This window comes from Penicillium robsamsonii, assembly GCF_028829455.1.
Source record: "Penicillium robsamsonii strain IBT 29466 chromosome Unknown utg000001l_segment0_segment0, whole genome shotgun sequence".
Classification (NCBI taxonomy): domain Eukaryota; kingdom Fungi; phylum Ascomycota; class Eurotiomycetes; order Eurotiales; family Aspergillaceae; genus Penicillium; species Penicillium robsamsonii.
In genome coordinates this window covers 2,015,345-2,035,991 of record NW_026643219.1, presented here as the reverse complement: position 1 = coordinate 2,035,991, position 20,647 = coordinate 2,015,345, and the positions used below count along the sequence as shown (strand labels likewise).

The following is a 20,647-nucleotide window of genomic DNA, read 5'->3' as shown; positions in this document are numbered from 1 at the left end:
GACCAAGTAACAGTTTCTCTGATCTTTGAATCTGAGCCATCAACACAGATTGCGACTGCGGGCTGTGTTGGCAGTCTATATATCTTCTTTCGAATGTAGGGTATATCCTGACCGGGAGTCTAGATTACATGTACTAGTGTTCAGTGCCTATATTTGGTTGGTAGAGGGTCGGGTCACACTCACCAATAAGACATTGATAGGCAAGTTCCTCATAGGCTTCCAGGAGAGGGACTTTGAAATTCGGCTTTTTAGCAAGATCGTCCCATCGCCTAACAGAAAGCTTTGCTTCAAGCAGGGGATCCTGTTGCGCCTCCAGGACCTGCTCGGTATTGTACCCGCCACCCTAATCACCGTTGGTATACTTCAAGCATGGAGCATATAAGTGAAAGATGACCTACCTGGAACTTCAATGTCCTCTTGCTGGTCTCACTCAATGCATCATAATAACTTTGATCTGTCGCAACCAAATAACGCTTAGCCATTACATGCGCACCAACCAACTTGCACACCTTCTCACTGAACCCGATCTGGCGCAGGTAAGTCTCTCCCAGCGCCTCGTGGCTTTGTCTTCCAATATACTGGCCGTCGGGGGTGATCATTTTCTCCATCTTCTCGGCCGCGGGGATGAACCGTCCGACATCGTGCAAAAGTGCAGCCAAGATAACCTCAGGGTCATTTCCGTGTTTGGGGGACTGCGTGGCAAGATATGCACACTGTAGCGAGTGCTCTAGTTGAGTTACTTGCTCGCCGAGATAGTCACCCTGGCCCTGTGCGTGCAGAAATTGGAACAATGTTTTAATAGTTGCTCGGGCATCTTGCTCGACCGAGGCGAGAGTTTGCTCGGTCTGGGGGATTGTCATGTTCAAGTTCATTTTCAAGTTTTTCTTTTGATTTCAAGAAATAGCCTCTCTTAAATAGATTGGTTATGTAGTGTCTTGATGACATACAAGTCCTTTTACATGGGTAGCATTGGCAAAATTCCACCAGGCAAGAAGTGCGTCTATTCACGTGCATATGATGATATTCTAAGCTATCCCTTCCAATAACTTATGATATCCTTCAAGAGTCGAGCGAATCACATTCAGCTTCGGCACGAAGCCCGGTGGTCTGTGCTGCATCCCAAGGGTTTCTGTCTGGCTTCGGGACGGACACCTTCACCTAATTCCCATGTAACAGAGCATATTGAGGTGCCGCGCGGTTTAGGGAATTGAGGGCCGAATCATCGGAATGGCCCCGCATCCTAAAGATGTGACGCATTTCGAGACTATTAAAAGCTCGTTGGCTACTATATTTCGCCTCGGTCAGATTTCTTGAATCAAATCATCTTATCATCTGCTTAATTCTGTGATTTTGATTCGATTACTCAAAGATGTCACCTCTTACACCTGAGCAAATAGCTTCTTACCACGAGAATGGTTACCTCCTCCTACGCGCCGACGAGCACAAGCTCGTCGACCCCACAGAACTCAAGCGGTGGACGCAAGAAGTCCAGGCCTGGCCTCGTGTCAAGGGCAAATGGATGCCCTACGACGAAATCAACATCAATGGCGAACGCCAACTGATGCGCACGGAAAGGTTCATTGAGTACCACCCCGAGTTCAAGTCACTGGTCTGCGGCGAGCAGCTGGCCGAGATTCTGAAGGCAGTCTCGGGCGATGTAAGTCCCCTAGGCCCCCGATGCTGAAGCGCTATTGGGAGCCGATGCTAACACCAGGCTTTTAAATGTAGGATATGCTCCTCTTTAAGGAGAAAATCAACTACAAACAGCCTCAGGGGAATGGGTTCCAAGCGCACCTAGATGCACCAGCCTACGACCACATCGGCCGTATCGAACATGTCACCGCCAACATGGCCATTGATGCTGCGACTCCTGAAAACGGATGTCTGGAGGTTGTCCGCGGCTCACACAAGATGAAAGTTGAATTTGCGCAAGCTGGGCGAATCAAGCCTGAATGGGAGCACGCGCATGAATGGACTTCTGTCCCACTTGAGATGGGTGATATGCTTATCTTTGGGTCACATCTTGCCCATCGGTCGGCTGAGAACAGGACTGATAAGAGTCGGTCGAGCCTCTATGCTACCTTTCACTCAAGGAGTGATGGGGAGGATCTTAGGGAGCAATATTACAAGCATCGGATGGAGATGTTTCCACCTGAGCATGGTGAGTTATTCTTTAAAATTTCGACTTTTCGGTTGTTTGACGGCCGGGTTGCTGATATATATCTCTTAGAGCGTGAGAAAGGCAAAGACTATTCTAAAGGCTACGAGACCTATGGCTTTGCAGCACCTTTCACTAATCCTCAAGCCAAAGCTGTGGCAACTGTTGATGTTGTTTAGTAGGCCACTAGCATGAATATCACTCTTGCGCTTACCAAATTCAAAACTTCTATTGGGAAACTTTTGAACACTGAGGCTAAGACTTCTTATATATTCGGCAAATCTCTCGAAGATAATAGGCGATTGATTTACCTCATCTCAGCAGAGGCAAGCCGGAAACAGTCAATTAAATTAGTAGCTAAAAGACTCAAGATTCTGGAGCATAGCTTCTAGTGTTCTTGATCAAATTATAGACTAGTCACAACTCGGTCCATTTGGTACTATGTACGTACAGCTATATACATAAAGTGTATGTTAATGGTACTATCAAACACTGAACTCCGCCCAGAAATACGAGTTGAAACGCCACATGTCAAATGGAAAACATTCAAAATCTCAATCATCTTGATATGATGGCACAACCACATCTCCTACCATCACCGTCCTGCGATCAGGTAGTTCCAAGTCAAACCCTTCTAGTTCTTCCGGAGAAAGTGCAGAATATTTGCCAAACGAGACCTTGCCGCCAATATTTCGCGTCTTGGCAAGCGTTGAAAACGGCTCATCACGCCGGACGCCGGTGAATTGGTCTATACAAACCATTTGACATCGCTGGCATGCATCGAGAGCATCGAACCGAAGTTGGTCTGGCCCAATCCGAAGGGATGACCACCGGTCCTCCGCATATGGTTGTTCCACATCGCCACGGTGAGCAAGTCGTTCAGCAACAATAATGTTACCCCGGAACACGTCTGCAGCGACAGTCTTACTGCGGCCTTGCTTGGTGTTTGATTTAATGGTCTCATTCAGTCGGTTGACAGATGAACGCGAGACAATTAGAATGGGCGACTCGTTGGATAAGGTGATTTGTGTCTGGCCACCTTCACGTACTGGGGGAGGGAAGTCAGGTGGGAATGAGCCTGGCATGATCAGCTTGCGAAAACGGTTCTTCCACGTATTTGGCGTCCGTTGCATGCGTGAGTACCGGCTGGTGGTCTGTGTAGGGAACCGTGCGAGAGTACAGGGCACCCCCAGGAAGTCCGAAAAGAACGCAGAGACTACTGGGGACGTGTAGGCATGGAGGGAAACTCGGTCGCCACAGACTGTTGTAGGCTTTTTGGTCGAGCTTGGACAGAAGGATGTGGAGATAAGACTCGTGTCCTCCCATCCAAGTGAGATCTCAAGGCTGACCTGATCTGGTGCGGCAATCGCACCACAAGTGATACGAAGAACCCCTCTTTCAATCTCAATCGAGGGTCGTATAAGACACATGCGCGGATATCTACTACCGTTAATTTGGAAATTCAGACACTTTCTTCGGGCACAACGTACCTTTTCTGATTCAGAGCTGCGCCAGTTCCTTGATGAATCAAACACCATTCTCTATCCCAAGCCAGTCCCTCTTTTTTCACTTCCCAGCGCTTTCCCTCGGGTATCTTGAACGCACCGCAACTCTTGATTGGGAACACTGCTAAGCTTTCAACATAGAAATGAGGAGCAACGACCTCATTGTCTTCTGTCAGAGGATCCAGTGCGACTATAGGTGGACACTTCTCCACGTAAAACTCCTCTATAAAGTTTATTAAAGAGTCTATATCCTTCATATTTGTCGTGGCGCCGATACTGACACGAAGGATTCCTGTTGGTCGCCCTCCGAGAACATCATGGTTATCACCACAACGTAATCCCGCAGAGTAATGCCGGCGAAGCTCGGGTCCAGTCCACCCAAGTGACGAGGCAGTTCCTCCTGGATTGCAAACGGACCCAGTGCGTATCTGCAGATCTTGCACCGTAGCCAGCTTTTCCACCTCGGATTTAGGAACCCATTCGCCGCGACTATTGCAAAGATTGAACGCAATAATCGGGCCTTGGGTATTTGGATTACCATATGTCGAGGTGTGCGAATGATAAATTTGACACACTTTCCTCTCATTGAAATGTGCCAATGAAGAGAGCCTATCAAAGACTTGCTTGGCGAGGAACCCAGCATGTGCCGAAATGTTCGCCATGGAACCAAATAAGCGCTTGTGTGTGTCCAAGGCCGTGTCCAGAGCTATGATGCTATGGAATGGGAGAGTACCATCCTCTAGGCGCTCATGGATTGAGGTTTCCTTTTTCGCATGCCATTGCACCCCAGTGGCTAGGACCATGTCGACGGTGCCTCCGCCAAAATACTTCCGTCGCTCAAAGACCCGTGCAGCACTTTTGCGAACAATCAAGGCACCCAAATCGGGAAAGCCGAAGATTTTGTAGAAGCTAAGGACAGTGAAGTCTGGAGCAGATGAGGACGGGCCTAGGTCAAGTGGAGCGGTTGATACTAGCGACGCAGCGTCAAGCAGAGTGTATACATTTGCTCCACTTTCCTTTGTTGCGGATCGGACCTGCTCGCACCATCGAATAGGCAAGCGCCGGCCGTTCATATTGGATTGTGCTGGGTATGCAAGTAGTCTGGGCGCCTTCGACTGGTTGCCGGCCAACTTTGAAATCTCAACTTCCATCTCATCATCGTTTTGAAAACACTGGTATCCCATCTCGGCCAGCTCTCGTACCCCGACGAGACTGGTATGGGCATCAATGTGATAGCCATACCAAAATCCTCGATGGTCAGAGTCTCGGAGTGAGTCTGCGACTAGCTTGATGCCAGCAGTTGCGTTTGCCACAAAGACAAGGTCGAACTCATCCGGGTCCGCATTAAAAAATCGCAATACACGGACTCGAACATCTTCTGTTCTCTGTGTAGAAAGCTGCGATGATACAGACATCGAATGAGGGTTCCCAAACAGATTAGATGTAAGATCACGCGAGAAAGACTCGATCATGGACTTGGCATAGGGTGTTGTCCCCGCATAATCTAGGTATGTCGTTCCTAGTAGAACGGTGGTTAGTATGGATTGAGTGATAGCAATCGGCACTCGTACCATTTAGTAGAGGGTACTCTTGTTCTCGGATCATGTCCACATCGGCGGAGTAGCCTTGACTATAGTTGGGATGGACAGACCCCTGAAAGGTTGGTTCTGCCATTGCTGAAGTTCAACTTTGCACAAATGCACTTCAGAATTTGTTGTACTTTGTTGAAATCAAGGTGGCAAATTGTGAAAGGGCGGACTTTGTATATATGTCTAGCACAATAATCAGCACACAATGAACAGAGATAACCAGAAATAGACTGTATAGTTGTGCGACTGCACAATATCAAATGGATTTGAAGGAAGAGGGGGGTCATTACCACATATAAGATAGCTATATTCTCATCGGAGGTTACCGATGCCAACAAATCAACTAGCCTGGGTATGGTATCCAGTCCGCTTCAAAGGGATAGGCTGTCGGAGGTTTAGAAAAAAGGCACATTCCCAAATTTTGGTAGATAGCTTTTATAGGTTGTTTTCAACTATTTAAGATGTGCTGTGAAGTGATGAAGAGAGATGGTCTGCAGATGAGAATTCCCCTCACACGTGCCCGGGAATATGGGACGTGGCAATAATTGGCCCCATAACGAACCTCACTCCGAGGTCACCCCCGCTGATTGTTCTCATCCTATCACACGCACTATTCGGCACTATATACACGATGATCGATGATCTACATCCCGTATAGCGACTCCACTACTACATCGTGACGTTCACGCACTACATGCATAATATCAGAATTGTCTATACCTTTTACGGACATGGTCATCCTCGTCGGGGAGACATATTTGTATCAGCCGACAAGTTGATGAGAACTAGAACTAATAATAAAGCCCCACATTATAGTACACAATCAGATTGTTGACTATAGACTTCCAATAGCCATTTACCTGCGAGACGCTTCTTTAATTATATCTCACATGTTCCAGTAGTGCTCTCTAATGCACAATGCGTAACCCAGCCTGCATGGGTTTCCGGGATTCTACTGAAGCTAAAGCACTGCGTTCAGTCTCATCACAATGTCAGCTTACACTCTCAGCTATAGTGCTATTTGTGTATGAAGAGAGCGCCTAATTTAGTTGGAATGGCTTGTGTCTTGTACCTTGGGCTGAAAACATGTAGCCACAAGATGAGTGAAATACACTAAACAATCCATGCATATCTGACTTAAGTGTGCCAACGCCGTCATGAAAGACCGGGCAGGACACGATAAGCTCATAATTACGCGAAAGAGGGCCTGGAACAGTGCAATATAGTATTCCAAATAGTTTCTAGATTTGAATTGATCAGCATGATGATCTTCGTACGCTGCTTAGGCCCTTCCTTGTTGGTGACTACTATTATTGGCTGTTCAAGGGTGTTTCTTAGGTGAACCCCTCATCCTAGCTCCTTGTTTAACGTGGGCATTGCTCGCAAGATTGAACATGTTTAGCCGAGAGTAGGTTGGTTTCTTATTGGTGTTTGAGGATGATGAGTGATAAACCGGCCGGATATATGTAAATGATTTTCTTGGGTACCATTGGGCGATGTGACCGTAGATTGTATTGTACAGATGGGGTTGATAGTATACTTCAAAGACAAAACTCCGTCCCAAGCTCCTGCTATGGCTCGTACAAGTATTGCCGATCCCGGTTCGCGTAGGAATCGACATAGCACTGAAAAGCCGGAATGAACAAACTGGCCAAAATAAAGAACGGAAAGGCGATGCTGTGGTGCGTAGCGGTGGGGTATCCCGATTACCGCTTGGGCCATTGCCTCCAGCCACGGCCGTGACCTCTCTGTTGCGCCGAGTCAGCATTATTCCCATAACTTCAACGGGAAGGACCAATCGATTACTAACCTGCTTCCACAAACGGACCATCTCTGGCATTCCCTCCATTGCCTTGCGGCGATCCTCGAGACGCGATTCCATGGTGCGCTCCCACTTGTGACCCTTGACCTTGTGGCCAACACCAGTTCCCTTGACCTGCAAACCACGCTCTGCGCGCCGTGTCTCCTTGAATTCAGGTGATTTGCGACTAGGAGGAAGAAGTGCCTCCACGTTGTATTTGATGGCCAGCTTCATCAGGTCGGCCTGCTGCCGCAGCCCATATCTCGGTGCCTCCCATTTGCCGTATCGCTTGTGTGGAAGAAATGGATTGCGGATTGTGTCACTAGTCACGAGGAGTGCGCGTGAAGGAGTCCAGCCATGCTTTTTCTCTCCGGGTGCACCCTTTGCATCACGGTCTGGTGTATACGGGGACTCCACCTTCGTTGGAACATAGCCCTCTCCGTTCGCAGGGGCAGGGCGGCGGACAGCTGCGGAGTGGGTTTGTGGAGGATACCGAGCGAAGAAATTTACCAGACGTTGAGGAAGATTCTCGAGCAATTTGCCCGACTGATTCGCAACCGACATGATGGATCTAGGATGGTGTTTGATCCTAGTGTGCACAGGTGGTTCCAGAGTTGCTTGTAAGTGTTCTGGTCAAAAAGTTGATACCGCCCGGCTCACGCCAAGGCCTTGAAATGATGCCTCAGGCGTCACGGCATCAAGCAAAATCGGCGCCTTATCCCTTAGGTGTAATAGATTCTGCCGTGGCGCCTTCGGTACTTAGGTACCCGCAGGCCGAAGCCCAGCTTAGTCATTATAAACACCGCCCTGGTCCACACCGCCCTCCAGCCCCTGCAGTGGCTACATAACCAATGAGGCCAATGAAGCTCGCCTCAGGCATCAGACTTCCTATCTTCGGCTTTTCAGTCTTGTTTCAGCCCCAAGAATTTCTTCCCCTCGCAATCTTCATTGTTACCATCGCTGTTATTTTGTTAATACCTGCGATTTCATATCTATCATTTTTTTTCTGGGGTCCCAACTTCTCGCGCGCATCCTCAGCACTGCGACCATGGCGGACTATCAGTACGGAGGCTCCGAAGAGGAGAATGCGGAGATTAGAAATCTCGAGGCCGAGCTAGTACGTGTTCCATACGCATTTACGAACGTGTGCTTTATTGACTAACGTGTTCATCTTTTATAGATTGATGACCCCGACAACTTTGAAACCTGGGAGAAGCTGGTTCGCGCCGCCGAGGGCCTCGAGGGTGGAATTAATCGCAATTCCAGCCCCCAGGCCATCACAACCGTCCGGGCAGTCTATGACCGCTTCCTCGCCAAGTTCCCTTTGCTGTTTGGATACTGGAAGAAGTATGCCGACCAAGAGTTCTCTATCACCGGCACTGAGGCCGCCGAGATGGTATGCATACACTCCTTGGGCACCAGCCTCTTCTTTAACATTGCTTTGTACTAATCTTGTCGCTCTAGGTCTATGAACGAGGCATTGCTAGCATCTCGCCATCCGTTGATCTCTGGACCAATTATTGTTCGTTCAAGGCGGAGACTTCGCACGATGCCGACATCATTCGAGAGTAAGTGAGAGTAGAAATGGTCATCTTCCCTTTCCCTATAACCGTTACCGACGCAGCCCCCGAAAATTCTCGTAATGCCGGTCACATATGTTTGCTGGATATCTCGGTATCCAGTCAATCTCATTGTTGATGGGTGAGAGACCGCTCGCTGCTTTACTTCCTTGACCTAAGTGAGGTTTACTTCTCATCCATAGCTCACCCAGGCTGCATTTATCCTCTGGTTGGCCGAATCACCACTTTCTTGCATTGAAGGCCAAGGAATAGTCTCGTTCGATGGCCCTTTACGGAGGACCGGATGCCCACCTATCCCTTAGCTTCATCTACCGCACTCATTTGATTACTTGGGTTTTCACAAACGGACAGAGTTTACTGCTCGTGTTTGCCATCTTCATTATCCCTTTCCCGTCTCCTACCACTCCTATCCCAGCCATCAAGCCCATGTGTCCACAACTTGCTAACTTAATACCCCCAGGCTTTTCGAACGGGGTGCAAGCAGTGTTGGTCTTGACTTCCTCTCCCATCCCTTCTGGGATAAGTACATTGAGTTCGAGGAACGGGTCGAGGCCCACGATAAAATTTTTGCCATTCTTGGCCGTGTCATCCACATCCCCATGCACCAGTATGCTCGCTACTTCGAACGGTACCGCCAGAGTGCGCAGACCCGCCCTTTGTCCGAGCTCGCCCCGGCAGACATCATGACCGCATTCCGCGCTGAGATCGAAGCTGCATCTTCCCAGCCGGCTCCTGGCGCCAAGGCTGAAGCCGAGATCGAGCGGGATCTCCGACTTCGCGTGGACAGTTACCACCTAGAAATTTTCACGAACACTCAAACCGAAACGACTAAGCGCTGGACTTTTGAATCGGAGATCAAGCGTCCTTACTTCCATGTCACTGAGCTCGATGAAGGCCAGTTGACTAACTGGAAGAAGTATCTTGACTTCGAGGAAGCTGAGGGTTCGTTCTCCCGGGCTCAGTTCCTGTATGAGCGGTGCCTGGTTACTTGTGCCCATTACGATGAGTTCTGGCTACGATACGCTCGCTGGATGGCTGCTCAGCCGGACAAGGAAGAAGAGGTTCGCATTATCTACCAGCGTGCCTCGTACCTCTACGTCCCGATTGCCAATCCCACTGTCCGACTCCGCTACGCCTACTTCGAGGAGGTTTCAAACCGCGTGGATGTGGCGAAAGATATCCATAGCGCCATCCTTATGTACCTCCCCAGCCATGTCGAAACAATTGTCTCACTCGCCAATCTGTGTCGTCGTCACGGCGGTCTTGAGGCGGCCATCGAAGTCTACAAGACACAATTGGATTCGCCAGAGTGCGAGATGGCCACAAAGGCTGCTCTTGTTGCCGAGTGGGCTCGCCTTTTGTGGAAGATCAAGGGCAGTCCTGACGAGGCTCGCAAAGTTTTCCACGAGAACCAGCATTACTACCTCGACAGCCGACCCTTCTGGGCCAGCTATCTCGTCTTCGAAATTGAGCAGCCCACCAGCGCTGCTACCGAATCGGTTCAGTATGAACGTATCAAGCAGGTCATTGCTGACATCCGGTCCAAGAGCGTTCTGCAAGTCGACGCCGTCAAGGAACTTGTGCAAATTTACATGACATACCTTCTCGAAAGGGGCACCAAGGATACTGCGAAGGAATACATGACCCTAGACCGAGAAATCTATGGCCCTTCGTCTGTGGCTTCTGCTCGCACTGGCGGGACTGTGGCTGTGCCCCCTACCCCTGCAGATGGACAGTTTGCTTCAATTCCTCAGATTCAGCCGACACCCGATGACGCCGCGGCTGCACAAGCGTATGCCTACTACCAACAGACAGCGGCGAACGGTACACTGGCTTGAAACCCAAGAGTCATGTGCCCGTCCCCTAAAGCCGATGACTGCAAGTATGGATACGTTTGTTCACGAATGGGTTCGTTTCTGGAAGCTCTGCTGGTGTCTTTTCTTTCGGTGTTTTTTTGTCTTCGTTGCTTACCCTGGCATATTGATTTCCCTGGGTGGGTGAGTTCCTTTTTTCATGTAGTATCATCCCCGTTGCCCATGCTGGGCAACATTCCCTTCTAGCGTTTTTGACCCGGATTAAAGACAGCTTCTTCTCACTTTTGTCAGATGTACTGGTGTCTAGCCCCTTCTTGGGGCTCGAGACAGGCTTATGACCTATTCGAGATTGGATCCTTCGGGACCAATTGTATTCTAACGTGGCTTGTCTTTTCACTGAAAATTAATTCAAAATGATTCAAATGGATTTGTCTCCTAGTTTGGATAGCCTTGTTAGACTTGTACTCAACAACTAACTAGATTACTCTGTATGTTGTAGTTGCCGTGTATATATTATCCGTTTGGTCTAGTTGGGCCCGCATTACCTAGCAGTGGTGATCACATGTAGATAGTGGATATATATTTCACGTGATATGGTGCACGTGACTACGCGTTTGGCTCTTATCATGTTCCGTAGAAATTCAATATCACTCCCTTCTCGTCTCTAGTCCGGTGGTTTCACTAGCTCTCGTTTCTCTCACATACGCAAGTCATGGCCAACGGCTCTGAGGGTTTCCCTCCGCTCCCTCCTCCAGATCCGATCGAGCGCCCACCCAGCCCGCCTCCACCTCCTCCAGAAGACTTGGCCGCTCCTCCACCGCCGCCAGACAATATCGCCCCTCCACCTCCTCCGGATGATGTACCACCCCCGCCCCCGGTTGAGACTCAGAAGAAGCAGAAGCTGGGATGGGGCGCAAAGAAACCGGCTGTCACTCCGTTGAGTGTAGAGGACTTGATACGCAAGAAGAAAGAAGCAGATGCGGCAACAGCAAAGGTAAGCTTGTCCTCCTCTGGGGATGATGAAACACATGAAGCAGGATTCCGTGGCTTTTACTTACATTACTCCTTACAGCCTAAATTTTTATCTAAAGCTGAACGAGAAAAGCTAGCACTGGAGAAACGGGCTCAAGAGGTTGAGGCAGAGCGGCAAGCCAAGGCCCGCACCAATGGCGCTGGTCGCCTCGGTCTCACATCTGAACCATCGTTGGTGAGGCATCAAGAGCCTCGCGATATCCGGGAATCTTCGATCCGTAATGTACCTACTGGACCGCGATCGATGCGCGACGGACCCCCGACTGGACCTGGCGGTATGCGGAAGGGAGGCCGACAGCACAACCAGCACATTCGCGACCAGGATATGCCGCCACCCCCACATAAGACTAAAGGCGAAAAGCGTCTAACGGAAGAAGATGAAGCGGCAGCGCTGGCTACATTGACCAAGCACCGATACATGGGAGCCGAACAGACGTCAAACTTCTCAGCAAATAAGAAGCGCAAACGTACCGCAGACCGCAAGTTCAACTTCGAGTGGAATACCGAGGAAGATACAAGCGGCGACTACAACCCTCTATACCAGCACCGACATGAAGCTCACTTCTTTGGCCGGGGCCGTTTGGCAGGCTTTGGCGACGATGTCGCCGATGACGTCGCGCGCAAATACGCAGAGGCGTTGGTGAACTGCGACCACGAGGCCGGTAGCGCACGAGCCAAAGAAATCATGGAGATGGAACGCCGTCGACGCGAGGACAGTAGCCGCACGCAGATTGACAAGCATTGGAGTGAGAAGCGCTTAGACCTCATGCGCGAGCGAGACTGGCGTATCTTCAAGGAAGATTTCAACATTGCCACCAAAGGCGGCAGCGTGCCCAATCCCATGCGTTCATGGGAAGAGAGTCTATTGCCGAAGCGCTTGTTGGAGCTTGTTGACCGTGTCGGATATAAGGACCCAACCGCAATTCAGCGCGCGGCAATCCCCATTGCTATGCAGTCGCGTGACCTGATTGGTGTCGCCGTGACAGGTTCCGGTAAGACGGCCGCATTCCTACTCCCTCTTTTGGTCTACATCTCTACTCTACCGCGGCTTGACGAGAATCCGTCTCTCAAAAACGACGGTCCATATGCTATTGTCCTAGCACCAACACGTGAATTGGCGCAGCAGATCGAGATTGAAGCCAGAAAGTTTACACAGCCCCTCGGATTCAACGTGGTCAGTATTGTCGGTGGCCACTCGCTTGAAGAGCAAGCATACAGCCTACGTGAAGGCGCCGAAATCATTATTGCCACCCCCGGTCGTCTCGTCGACTGTATCGAGCGTCGCATGCTGGTCCTCAGCCAGTGCTGCTACGTTATCATGGACGAAGCAGATCGCATGATCGATCTTGGCTTCGAAGAACCTGTCAACAAGATCCTGGATGCCCTCCCCGTCTCGAACCAAAAGCCCGATACAGAGGAAGCTGAAGATTCAAGCGCAATGAGCCAACACAAGTACCGCCAGACCATGATGTACACAGCCACTATGCCCGCAGCGGTCGAGCGCATCGCTCGCAAGTACCTCCGCCGACCAGCCATTATCACCATTGGTGGCGTCGGTGAAGCCGTCGACACAGTTGAACAGCGTGTGGAGATGATCTCCGGCGAAGACAAACGCAAGAAGCGCCTTGGCGAAATCCTACAATCGGGCGAATTCCGTCCCCCGATCATTGTGTTCGTCAATATCAAGCGAAACTGTGATGCTATCGCTCGCGAGATCAAACAAATGGGCTTCTCCTCAGTTACTCTACACGGATCCAAAACTCAAGACCAGCGTGAAGCTGCACTCGCCTCCGTGCGCAACGGCTCAACAGATGTTCTCGTCGCAACTGATCTCGCAGGAAGAGGTATCGATGTGCCAGATGTATCGCTGGTCATCAACTTCAACATGGCAACCTCGATCGAAAGCTACACTCATCGTGTCGGCCGTACTGGTCGTGCCGGAAAGAGTGGTGTCGCTATCACCTTCCTGGGCAGTGAGGATAGCGATGTTATGTATGTTATACCCGTTCCTCTCCCTTTTACACTGTCGCTGTCTCGATTTACTAACACTTCTATAGGTACGATCTTAAACAAATGCTGATCAAATCACCGATCTCGCGTGTCCCCGAGGAACTGCGCAAGCACGAAGCGGCGCAGTCCAAGCCCACACGCGGTCTTAGTGGCAAGAAGATCGAGGACAGTTCTGGGTTCGGAGGCAAGGGAGGATGGGCATAAGCCTCTTTCTCTACCATGCCTCTCTTCTTTCTGTATTATTTTCCATCGATACCACCCCTCTTTTTTCCTCTATGGTGTTTCAGTGTACGTTTGCCGGCCAGGATGGCCAGATGAGGTGTTTTGCTGGAAATCAAATACACCATTCATGACCCCAGGTTGCTTTTATGCCATTTGCCTCAAAAATCTAATTGTCTGTTATTCGTCAATGTAGTTAGTTATTGTAATCCGGGCGGATACCTACATATTTATCTAGCGAGTCCTAGTCCATACGAGCACTTTACAGGATATTGGATGATTGAGTAGAGTATGATTTTAGCTCAAATAAGCACATCCCGCGTGCTTTCTGTAGATCACAGCGTAGAAATAATGTGCAGTCGAAGAAAGGTTCCCTGCGAGCCCTGAAAGACAAAGAATCCTGGGGTCCCAAGAGGTCTGTCAACATTGCTCAAACAGTTTTTTTTTTCTAGATTTACAGCTTGCTCTGGAGATAGCTGTTGCTGCTCAGCCACTGCTCAACATCATCACGGTCACGCTTGAGCCAGTTGATCTTGGCGCGGATGGAGTCAAGACTCTGCTCAACCGCACGGTCGAAGCCCTGCAAAGAAAGATTCGAGTTAGTAAATATTACAAAAATATGAATTTGAGACAAAATCTCGGGGAAGGGTTGGTGAAGTCACTAACCTTAGTGTCCTTAGAGGCGAAGAAGTCCTCAACGTCCTTCAACTGTGCCTCAGTGCAGAAACTGGCAGTGGTCAGCTGGACAACAGTGCCCAGCATGCCAAGACCGGGAGGAAGACGCTTGTAGATGTCATCCCAGTTGGACTTGAGCCAGTTCCAGCGGCCCTCGATACCAGCCGGGTGGCTGCGGAGACCGCCAAGAGGCATATAAATATCCTGGCTCTTGACCTCCTCGTTCATGGCAAGGCCAAGAGTGCGGGAGATAAGCTTGGGATCCTCAGAGGCACCGAGGCAGCGCAGGGCAGTGGTCTTCTCGTCCGAAGTCTGGGCGTGGCGGAACCGGTCCAGAACCACCTCGTACTCCTTGACACCGCCGTGCTTCAGAGCAATGGTGAAAACGCTACCGCGGATGTTGGGGTGAATGGCGGAGAGGTCGCCAGCAGCGAAGCGGGCGAACATGTCCAAGGCGGCCTTGACGACAATCGGGTCCTCGGCCATACCGGCAGAGCCGAACATAAGGGCCTTGAACTGTTGCAGAATGTGGTCATCGTTCTCGGGGAACTCCCAGCCGATCTCGTGGGTCTTGGGGCCAACCAGCGAGCGCTGAAAGGCTTTGAGGGCGTCCTTTGTCTTGTCATCCTCGAAGAGCCAAGCAGCACGCAGGGTGCCGATACGGGTCAGGATCTCGTTCCACACGACAAACTCTGACTCGGTGTCGAGGCCCTGAAGCAAGGAAAGCATACCAGAGGTGCGCTGGAAACCAGAAGCAGCGAGGGCACCCGAGTCGGCAATCATACCGGCACGGTCCTCGACACTCAGGCGGCCCTCACGAGCAGCCTGTCCGAGCTTCTTAAGGCGCTCAGGGCTGTATGATGTGCGGAAGATGGCAGAGTGGTCAGCGTTGAGCTTGAAGAAGTCCAGGTCAGGAACGGGGAAGTCACGCTCGCGCTCCGTCAGCATGGTGTTTTCATCGACTCCCTTCTCTGTGCGCAGGCCGAGCATCACAGGGAAGAGGGTCTGATCTTCCTCGGGACGAACGTCGCCGGTACGCAAGAAACGGTTCTGCTTCACGTGAATGGAAGAGTTTTCCTTGTTCTCCGTGACACTGAGGACAGGGAAGCCAACGTTCTTGGTCCAGATATCCATGACCGACTGCACGGGCTTTCCGCTAGCATCACCAAGAGCAGCCCACAGATCACCGGTTTCGGTGTTGCCGTAGGCGTGCTTCTTGATGTAGTTGCGGACACCCTGGAGGAAGACATCTTCGCCCAGGTACTTGGAGATCATGCGCAGGACAGATGAACCCTTGGAGTAGGAGATAGCATCGAAGATCTGGTTGATCTCATCGGCACGCTTGACAGGCACCTCAATGGGGTGACTACTGCGCAGAGAGTCAAGCGAAAGAGCACTCTGCAAGTTGTCGATAACGTAAGTCTGCCAAACTTTCCACTCTGGGTAGAAGGCGTTGCAAGAGTACCACGACATCCAGGTTGCGAAACCCTCGTTGAGCCAGAGTCCATCCCAGAAGTCCATGGTGACCAAGTTTCCGAACCACTGGTGGGCCAACTCGTGCTGGACGGTCTCAGCGATACGCTCCTTTCGGGACGCGCCACTGTTCTTCTCATCCAGCAACACATCGACAATACGGTAAGTGATCAGACCCCAGTTCTCCATGGCTCCGGCGCTGAAATCAGGCACGGCGACCATGTCCATCTTTGGCAGAGGGAAATCATTATCAAAGGCCTTCTCGTAAAAGGCTAGAGTCTTGGCAGCAAGCTCCAATGAGAAACGGCCGTGCTCAATATCCTGGTCGGGGGTGGCGTACACGCGGATGGGAACCCGGAAGTTCTTTGTCTCAATGTAGTTCAGCTTTCCGACAATGAAAGCAACGAGATAGGTGGACATGAGGGGCGAAGTGGTGAATTTCACAGCCTTCTTCGCACCACCCTGGATCTCGGTCTCAGTATCAACATCCATATTGCTCAAACAAGTCATGCTCTTATCTGCAACCAAAGTCACGGTGAACTTGGCCTTGAGAGCAGGCTCATCGAAACAAGGGAAGGCTCGGCGGGCATCCGTGGGCTCCATCTGAGATGATGCAATGTACTTGGTCTCGCCATTCTCCTTGTATGATGATCGGTAGAATCCGGCCATGTTATCATTGAGAATACCAGTGAATGTGAGCTTCACCTGGGCATCTGACCCCGCGGAGATAGCCTGGCTGAACTTGATAGTTGCGGTCTGGTCATCCTTGTTTAGGGAAATTTCGGGCTTGGAGTCCACCACCGAGCCCTTAGCTGAAACAATTGCGCTGTGAATTTCGATCTCGTTGGAATTGAGGGTGATGAAATCGGTGTCTTCGTTCACATCGAGGCTAGAAGTAGATGTGAGTGAGTGATATATATGACTATGCACAAATGACGTACTCGATGGTAACTGTTCCCTCGTATGTGAACTTCTCAAAGTTGGGCTCGAGTGTCAGATCATAATGCTGGGGCTTGACGTTTGTAGGTAGGACCTCACGGCCCTGGACGTTTGTTGACCCGGAGGTCTCGCGGCGGGAGCTGCACATTCTGCGGTAGGAACAGTATCGTTTAGAGGTCTGTGATAATGGAGAAGGAGAGCGACGTTGAATCGATCTAGGGACTGAGGCTTGAGAGCGAGCGGAAACAAAGAGGGGGAGAGGGGATCTGGCGGAAAGAAGCGGTGGCTTTGCTTGCTGCAGAAGCACACGCGTGGAGAAGCGGCGCATCAGCTCCACGAACCCGATTACCGGGAAAAAAAGGAAAGGAAAAAAGGAGAAAGAGAAATAAAGAAGTATTAGTATTAAATAATTAAAATAGAACCAAATGTGAGAACAATTGAGCCACGGACTTGATACAGTCAAAACAGAAAAACATGAGATCAGAGTCCGGCAGATGCGAGGGCGGTGAATAGAAGTGGTCCTCTTACTTTTCTTTTTTTTTTTTTCTTCTTCTTCTTCTTTTCCTTTATTCAACACGCAAGTTCACCCAGTGGATGTCTAAATTCTATATGACAGACAACTGATTGGAAATGGCTTTTATGCTGTTATCTTGCAAGACAATATACCAGCAAGTTTGAGGGGCTCATGACAGTTTCAATCGATTCTCTTGGGTGGGCTACCATAGAAGACTGGAACATACAGCACCGCGGTTCATTGCTCTGATGTCACAGCATGACAGGGGAGTTGGTAATGAGGTCTCAATAATGACAATGACAATGATTCAATGTTCTATTCCGCTATTACCTATTACTAGTAACGTCTGGTGGGAATCTCTTCCAAGTCACCATGACAAAATCTATATCCCGGGTATATAAGGATCCGAAATCAAAAGCAATCCGATTTTTATCTTACACCTAGCCTCTCTTATGGGTGCACTGCTTGAGCCTGTGGTAGCCGCGTAAAAACACTGCGAGACCATCCATCGGCATCCACAACGGACTCCTTGACGAGAACATACCCACCAATCCGAGGCATCAACACCGCCCAGACAACGTAGTAAATTGCTCCGGCTGCGAAGAGCGCCAGTGCTACCACACAGTGTAGGTAGTACGGCAGCTCTTCATACACATTCTGGCCACCGCTGGGCGGCACATATGGCGCAATCGCGAGGTACAGATTCGACAGCATGAAGAAGATGGTGACGGGTAGGGTAGCACGGATTCCGGGCGCCCAGTTCGGGTAATTTTTCTCTTTGGTGAGGTAGATATGAACGAGGCCAGCGGCCACGAAGAAGTTGACAATTGAGAGGGGGTAAGAGATGAGGCTGGGACAATTGGTCAGTAATGATCTTGCTCGTGCCTTCGGAATCACATACTTGAGGAGGAAGTTGTATGCGTCACCGGGAGGGGGTGCGAGCATGATAATGGCCGAGACGATATAGTGCTCAAGCAGGCCAGCGGCTGGCGAGTGGAAAGGCCAGTTGCTGGCCCAGACCTTGGAAAAGGGCAAGACCCCTTCACGGCCGAGCTCTTGAACAACTGTACCGAGACCATATCAGTATACCGTTCAAATGTGCAAGTGAGGAATACATACTTCGCCCTTGTGAGAAGATGACGGATAACACATTGCCGAACGCAGAGAGAGCCACAAAGACCGACATGACCTTTTCAGCCTGTGTGCCGAACATGTTTCTAAAGAACACGGCGGCCACAATGCTTCCAGACTCGAGCATATCTGCTTTCGATACAGCGGCGAAATAAGCGATGTTGACAAACATATACAAAATTCCAACTGAGATGATAGCAACGGGGGCTGCAATCTTCAACGTGCGGGCTGGGTTCTTTGTCTCGCTCAAAGCCTATGAATGTAATTAGCAGTATGATCAATAGACGAAACTCATATGTTCATGTCCTTACATAGTTGGCATTCGAATAGCCGATAAAGGACCAGATGACGTTGTACAACGCCATGACAATGCCATATCCACTTCCCTTGGTGCCTTCAAAGGCATTGGTGAAGTTATGCGGCGTCTCAGCCTTTGTATGGCCACCAAGTGCCACCCAGCCAGAAACAATGATGAACAAGACGATAATCAACTTGATAACACCAAGCGCATTCTGAAGACGGATACCCCATTTCAGCGCAACGGAATGGATGAGAAAAGCGGCCGTGAGGCAGGCCAGGCCAATTCCACGCTGATTCCACCGTCCAACCTCAACATCTGCTGCATTGAGGATATATTGACCGAAGACAACGCTGTTACTTGCTGCCCATCCGAGTAACACGGCATAGGCGGCAAACATGGCAGTGGCCAGGAACTTGGGCTTTTTATAAACGTACTCGAGGTAGTTCTTCTCGCCTCCGTTTCTATACACAGTCAGATCAATCAGTCGTGCGTTCCCTTTGATATTTTCACTGTTCAACAACATACTTTGGAATTGCAGTACCCCATTCCAGGTACACTGCTGTCCCAGCCAGCGCAATTACAGTGCCGATAACCCACATGAACAATGAGAGACCGACACTGCCAGTCAATTCAAGGATAGTGCTCGGTGTGGCAAAAATACCCGTGCCAATAACCCGGTTAAAGATTAGGAGCGAAGCACTGAAAATTCCAATCTGACGACGGCTGTCGGGTGTCGTCTCGAAGACATTTCCTTCATCTGAAGGTGAAACGATTTAGTGTCACTCAGCCATCACCAATCTTGTGGAACAAACATACACAATCCCGAGATACCATCTGCACGCCGGAGGCCATCGTCTCCTGCTGGTTTTGTATCAAGTGCCGGTGACTTGTTGGAAGCCTCGACAAGAGGATCAGCCGGTTCAGTCATTATGTTGGTTATACAGATCGAACCACCCACACGTGGAACTGATCGACGAGTATTTGTATTCAGCTGAGCATTCAAAAGGCAAACCCAGCACGGCTATCGACGGCGTAAAAATGAGGTGCTGGCACTAAATGTGATGCCATAGGTCCTTGCGGCTGGGCAGAGTCTTGTACAACCTTGGAAATCAAAATCAAATTGCAAGCGAGGTATCACCAGATGGCAAAGGTTCTAGCTGAGTTTGTGGCTTTTTGTAAAATTGGGCCTCTTTGGAATAATTCCAGAAGCTTTAAGGCAACGAATTGCACCATCGCGCACCATCGCCTAGCCGGGCCGAATATAATTTCTAACGTTACATATGAAGTCGGCCCAATTAGACACACACATTTGTCTTGAAAAACAAGAAACAACACATGATTCATGGCGCCTGTATTCACCATCATGGCGCAATATAAAAAAAAAGGAAAGAAAAGCCTCGGGTACCAGGGATGCTGGGGCTCGGTGGGCTGCCGAGAATCCATGTCAGGGCCGGGCCGTGCGAAAACTTCGGTAAACATGATCCATATTCTTTATTCGGTTTAGTTGTTCTAAGATATAACATAAAAGAAAGTTGGAGGATATAAGTTTATGATTTAGGCTCAAGCACGTGTCAGGGACATCTGGAAATATCCCCCTTGAGGGAATATACCGGAGAAAAAAGCAAGTGACAATATCCCGAGAGGTTTAAATGAACAAAATGGAAACTATGACACATAGTCAAGCACGCCATCTTTAAAGTTGTTTGCGTTTAGGTAGATCTTTGCCAAGTCTCTTAGAGTACACTGAGACAACTTGAATGATACCCTACTCCACCTAGTACGCGGTTTGTAGAAATGTGGATGAGTTTCCTCGATTTCTCTATGTACAATACATCTGGCAGTATCTGCATTTAACCCAATCTTGCACCCCAACGCCGTGACCATGTGCGTCCCCAGCCCAAAAAGA

At 49.9% G+C, this 20,647-nt stretch overlaps 8 protein-coding genes across 8 annotated transcripts; 3 read left to right on the top strand and 5 right to left on the bottom strand.

The window, feature by feature from the left end:
* Positions 1 to 133: 133 nt before the first annotated feature.
* Positions 134 to 872, bottom strand: N7447_000803 (HD domain-containing protein; the record flags this gene model as incomplete). Its single annotated transcript, XM_057225079.1, has 2 exons — positions 134 to 343; positions 399 to 872. 2 exons carry the CDS (start codon positions 870 to 872, stop codon positions 134 to 136), a joined length of 684 nt encoding a protein of 227 aa, XP_057089095.1.
* A 497-nt stretch (positions 873 to 1,369) lies between these two features.
* On the top strand, positions 1,370 to 2,337 carry N7447_000802 (phytanoyl-CoA dioxygenase family protein; the record flags this gene model as incomplete). The annotated part of the gene is made up of 3 exons (XM_057225078.1): positions 1,370 to 1,657; positions 1,729 to 2,161; positions 2,231 to 2,337. The coding sequence occupies 3 exons, from the start codon at positions 1,370 to 1,372 to the stop codon at positions 2,335 to 2,337; spliced, it is 828 nt and encodes a 275-aa protein (XP_057089094.1).
* A 375-nt stretch (positions 2,338 to 2,712) lies between these two features.
* hxB (putative molybdenum cofactor sulfurase protein (HxB)) lies at positions 2,713 to 5,337 on the bottom strand (the record flags this gene model as incomplete). The annotated part of the gene is made up of 3 exons (XM_057225077.1): positions 2,713 to 3,598; positions 3,649 to 5,182; positions 5,235 to 5,337. 3 exons carry the CDS (start codon positions 5,335 to 5,337, stop codon positions 2,713 to 2,715), a joined length of 2,523 nt encoding a protein of 840 aa, XP_057089093.1.
* A 1,621-nt stretch (positions 5,338 to 6,958) lies between these two features.
* N7447_000800 (mitochondrial 54S ribosomal protein mL59) lies at positions 6,959 to 7,617 on the bottom strand (the record flags this gene model as incomplete). The annotated part of the gene is made up of 2 exons (XM_057225076.1): positions 6,959 to 7,000; positions 7,063 to 7,617. 2 exons carry the CDS (start codon positions 7,615 to 7,617, stop codon positions 6,959 to 6,961), a joined length of 597 nt encoding a protein of 198 aa, XP_057089092.1.
* Positions 7,618 to 8,101: 484 nt separating this feature from the next.
* N7447_000799 (putative mRNA splicing protein (Prp39)) lies at positions 8,102 to 10,471 on the top strand (the record flags this gene model as incomplete). The annotated part of the gene is made up of 4 exons (XM_057225075.1): positions 8,102 to 8,170; positions 8,234 to 8,449; positions 8,518 to 8,621; positions 9,094 to 10,471. The coding sequence occupies 4 exons, from the start codon at positions 8,102 to 8,104 to the stop codon at positions 10,469 to 10,471; spliced, it is 1,767 nt and encodes a 588-aa protein (XP_057089091.1).
* Positions 10,472 to 11,159: 688 nt separating this feature from the next.
* On the top strand, positions 11,160 to 13,693 carry prp28 (mRNA splicing protein PRP28; the record flags this gene model as incomplete). Its single annotated transcript, XM_057225074.1, has 2 exons — positions 11,160 to 13,471; positions 13,537 to 13,693. 2 exons carry the CDS (start codon positions 11,160 to 11,162, stop codon positions 13,691 to 13,693), a joined length of 2,469 nt encoding a protein of 822 aa, XP_057089090.1.
* Positions 13,694 to 14,150: 457 nt separating this feature from the next.
* On the bottom strand, positions 14,151 to 17,123 carry N7447_000797 (M1 family metallopeptidase; the record flags this gene model as incomplete). The annotated part of the gene is made up of 3 exons (XM_057225073.1): positions 14,151 to 14,288; positions 14,375 to 16,745; positions 16,798 to 17,123. The coding sequence occupies 3 exons, from the start codon at positions 17,121 to 17,123 to the stop codon at positions 14,163 to 14,165; spliced, it is 2,823 nt and encodes a 940-aa protein (XP_057089089.1). The 3' UTR covers positions 14,151 to 14,162.
* A 636-nt stretch (positions 17,124 to 17,759) lies between these two features.
* Positions 17,760 to 19,669, bottom strand: N7447_000796 (high affinity methionine permease; the record flags this gene model as incomplete). The annotated part of the gene is made up of 6 exons (XM_057225072.1): positions 17,760 to 18,159; positions 18,211 to 18,373; positions 18,429 to 18,693; positions 18,752 to 19,202; positions 19,267 to 19,498; positions 19,558 to 19,669. The coding sequence occupies 6 exons, from the start codon at positions 19,667 to 19,669 to the stop codon at positions 17,760 to 17,762; spliced, it is 1,623 nt and encodes a 540-aa protein (XP_057089088.1).
* Between the last annotated feature and the right edge of the window lie 978 nt (positions 19,670 to 20,647).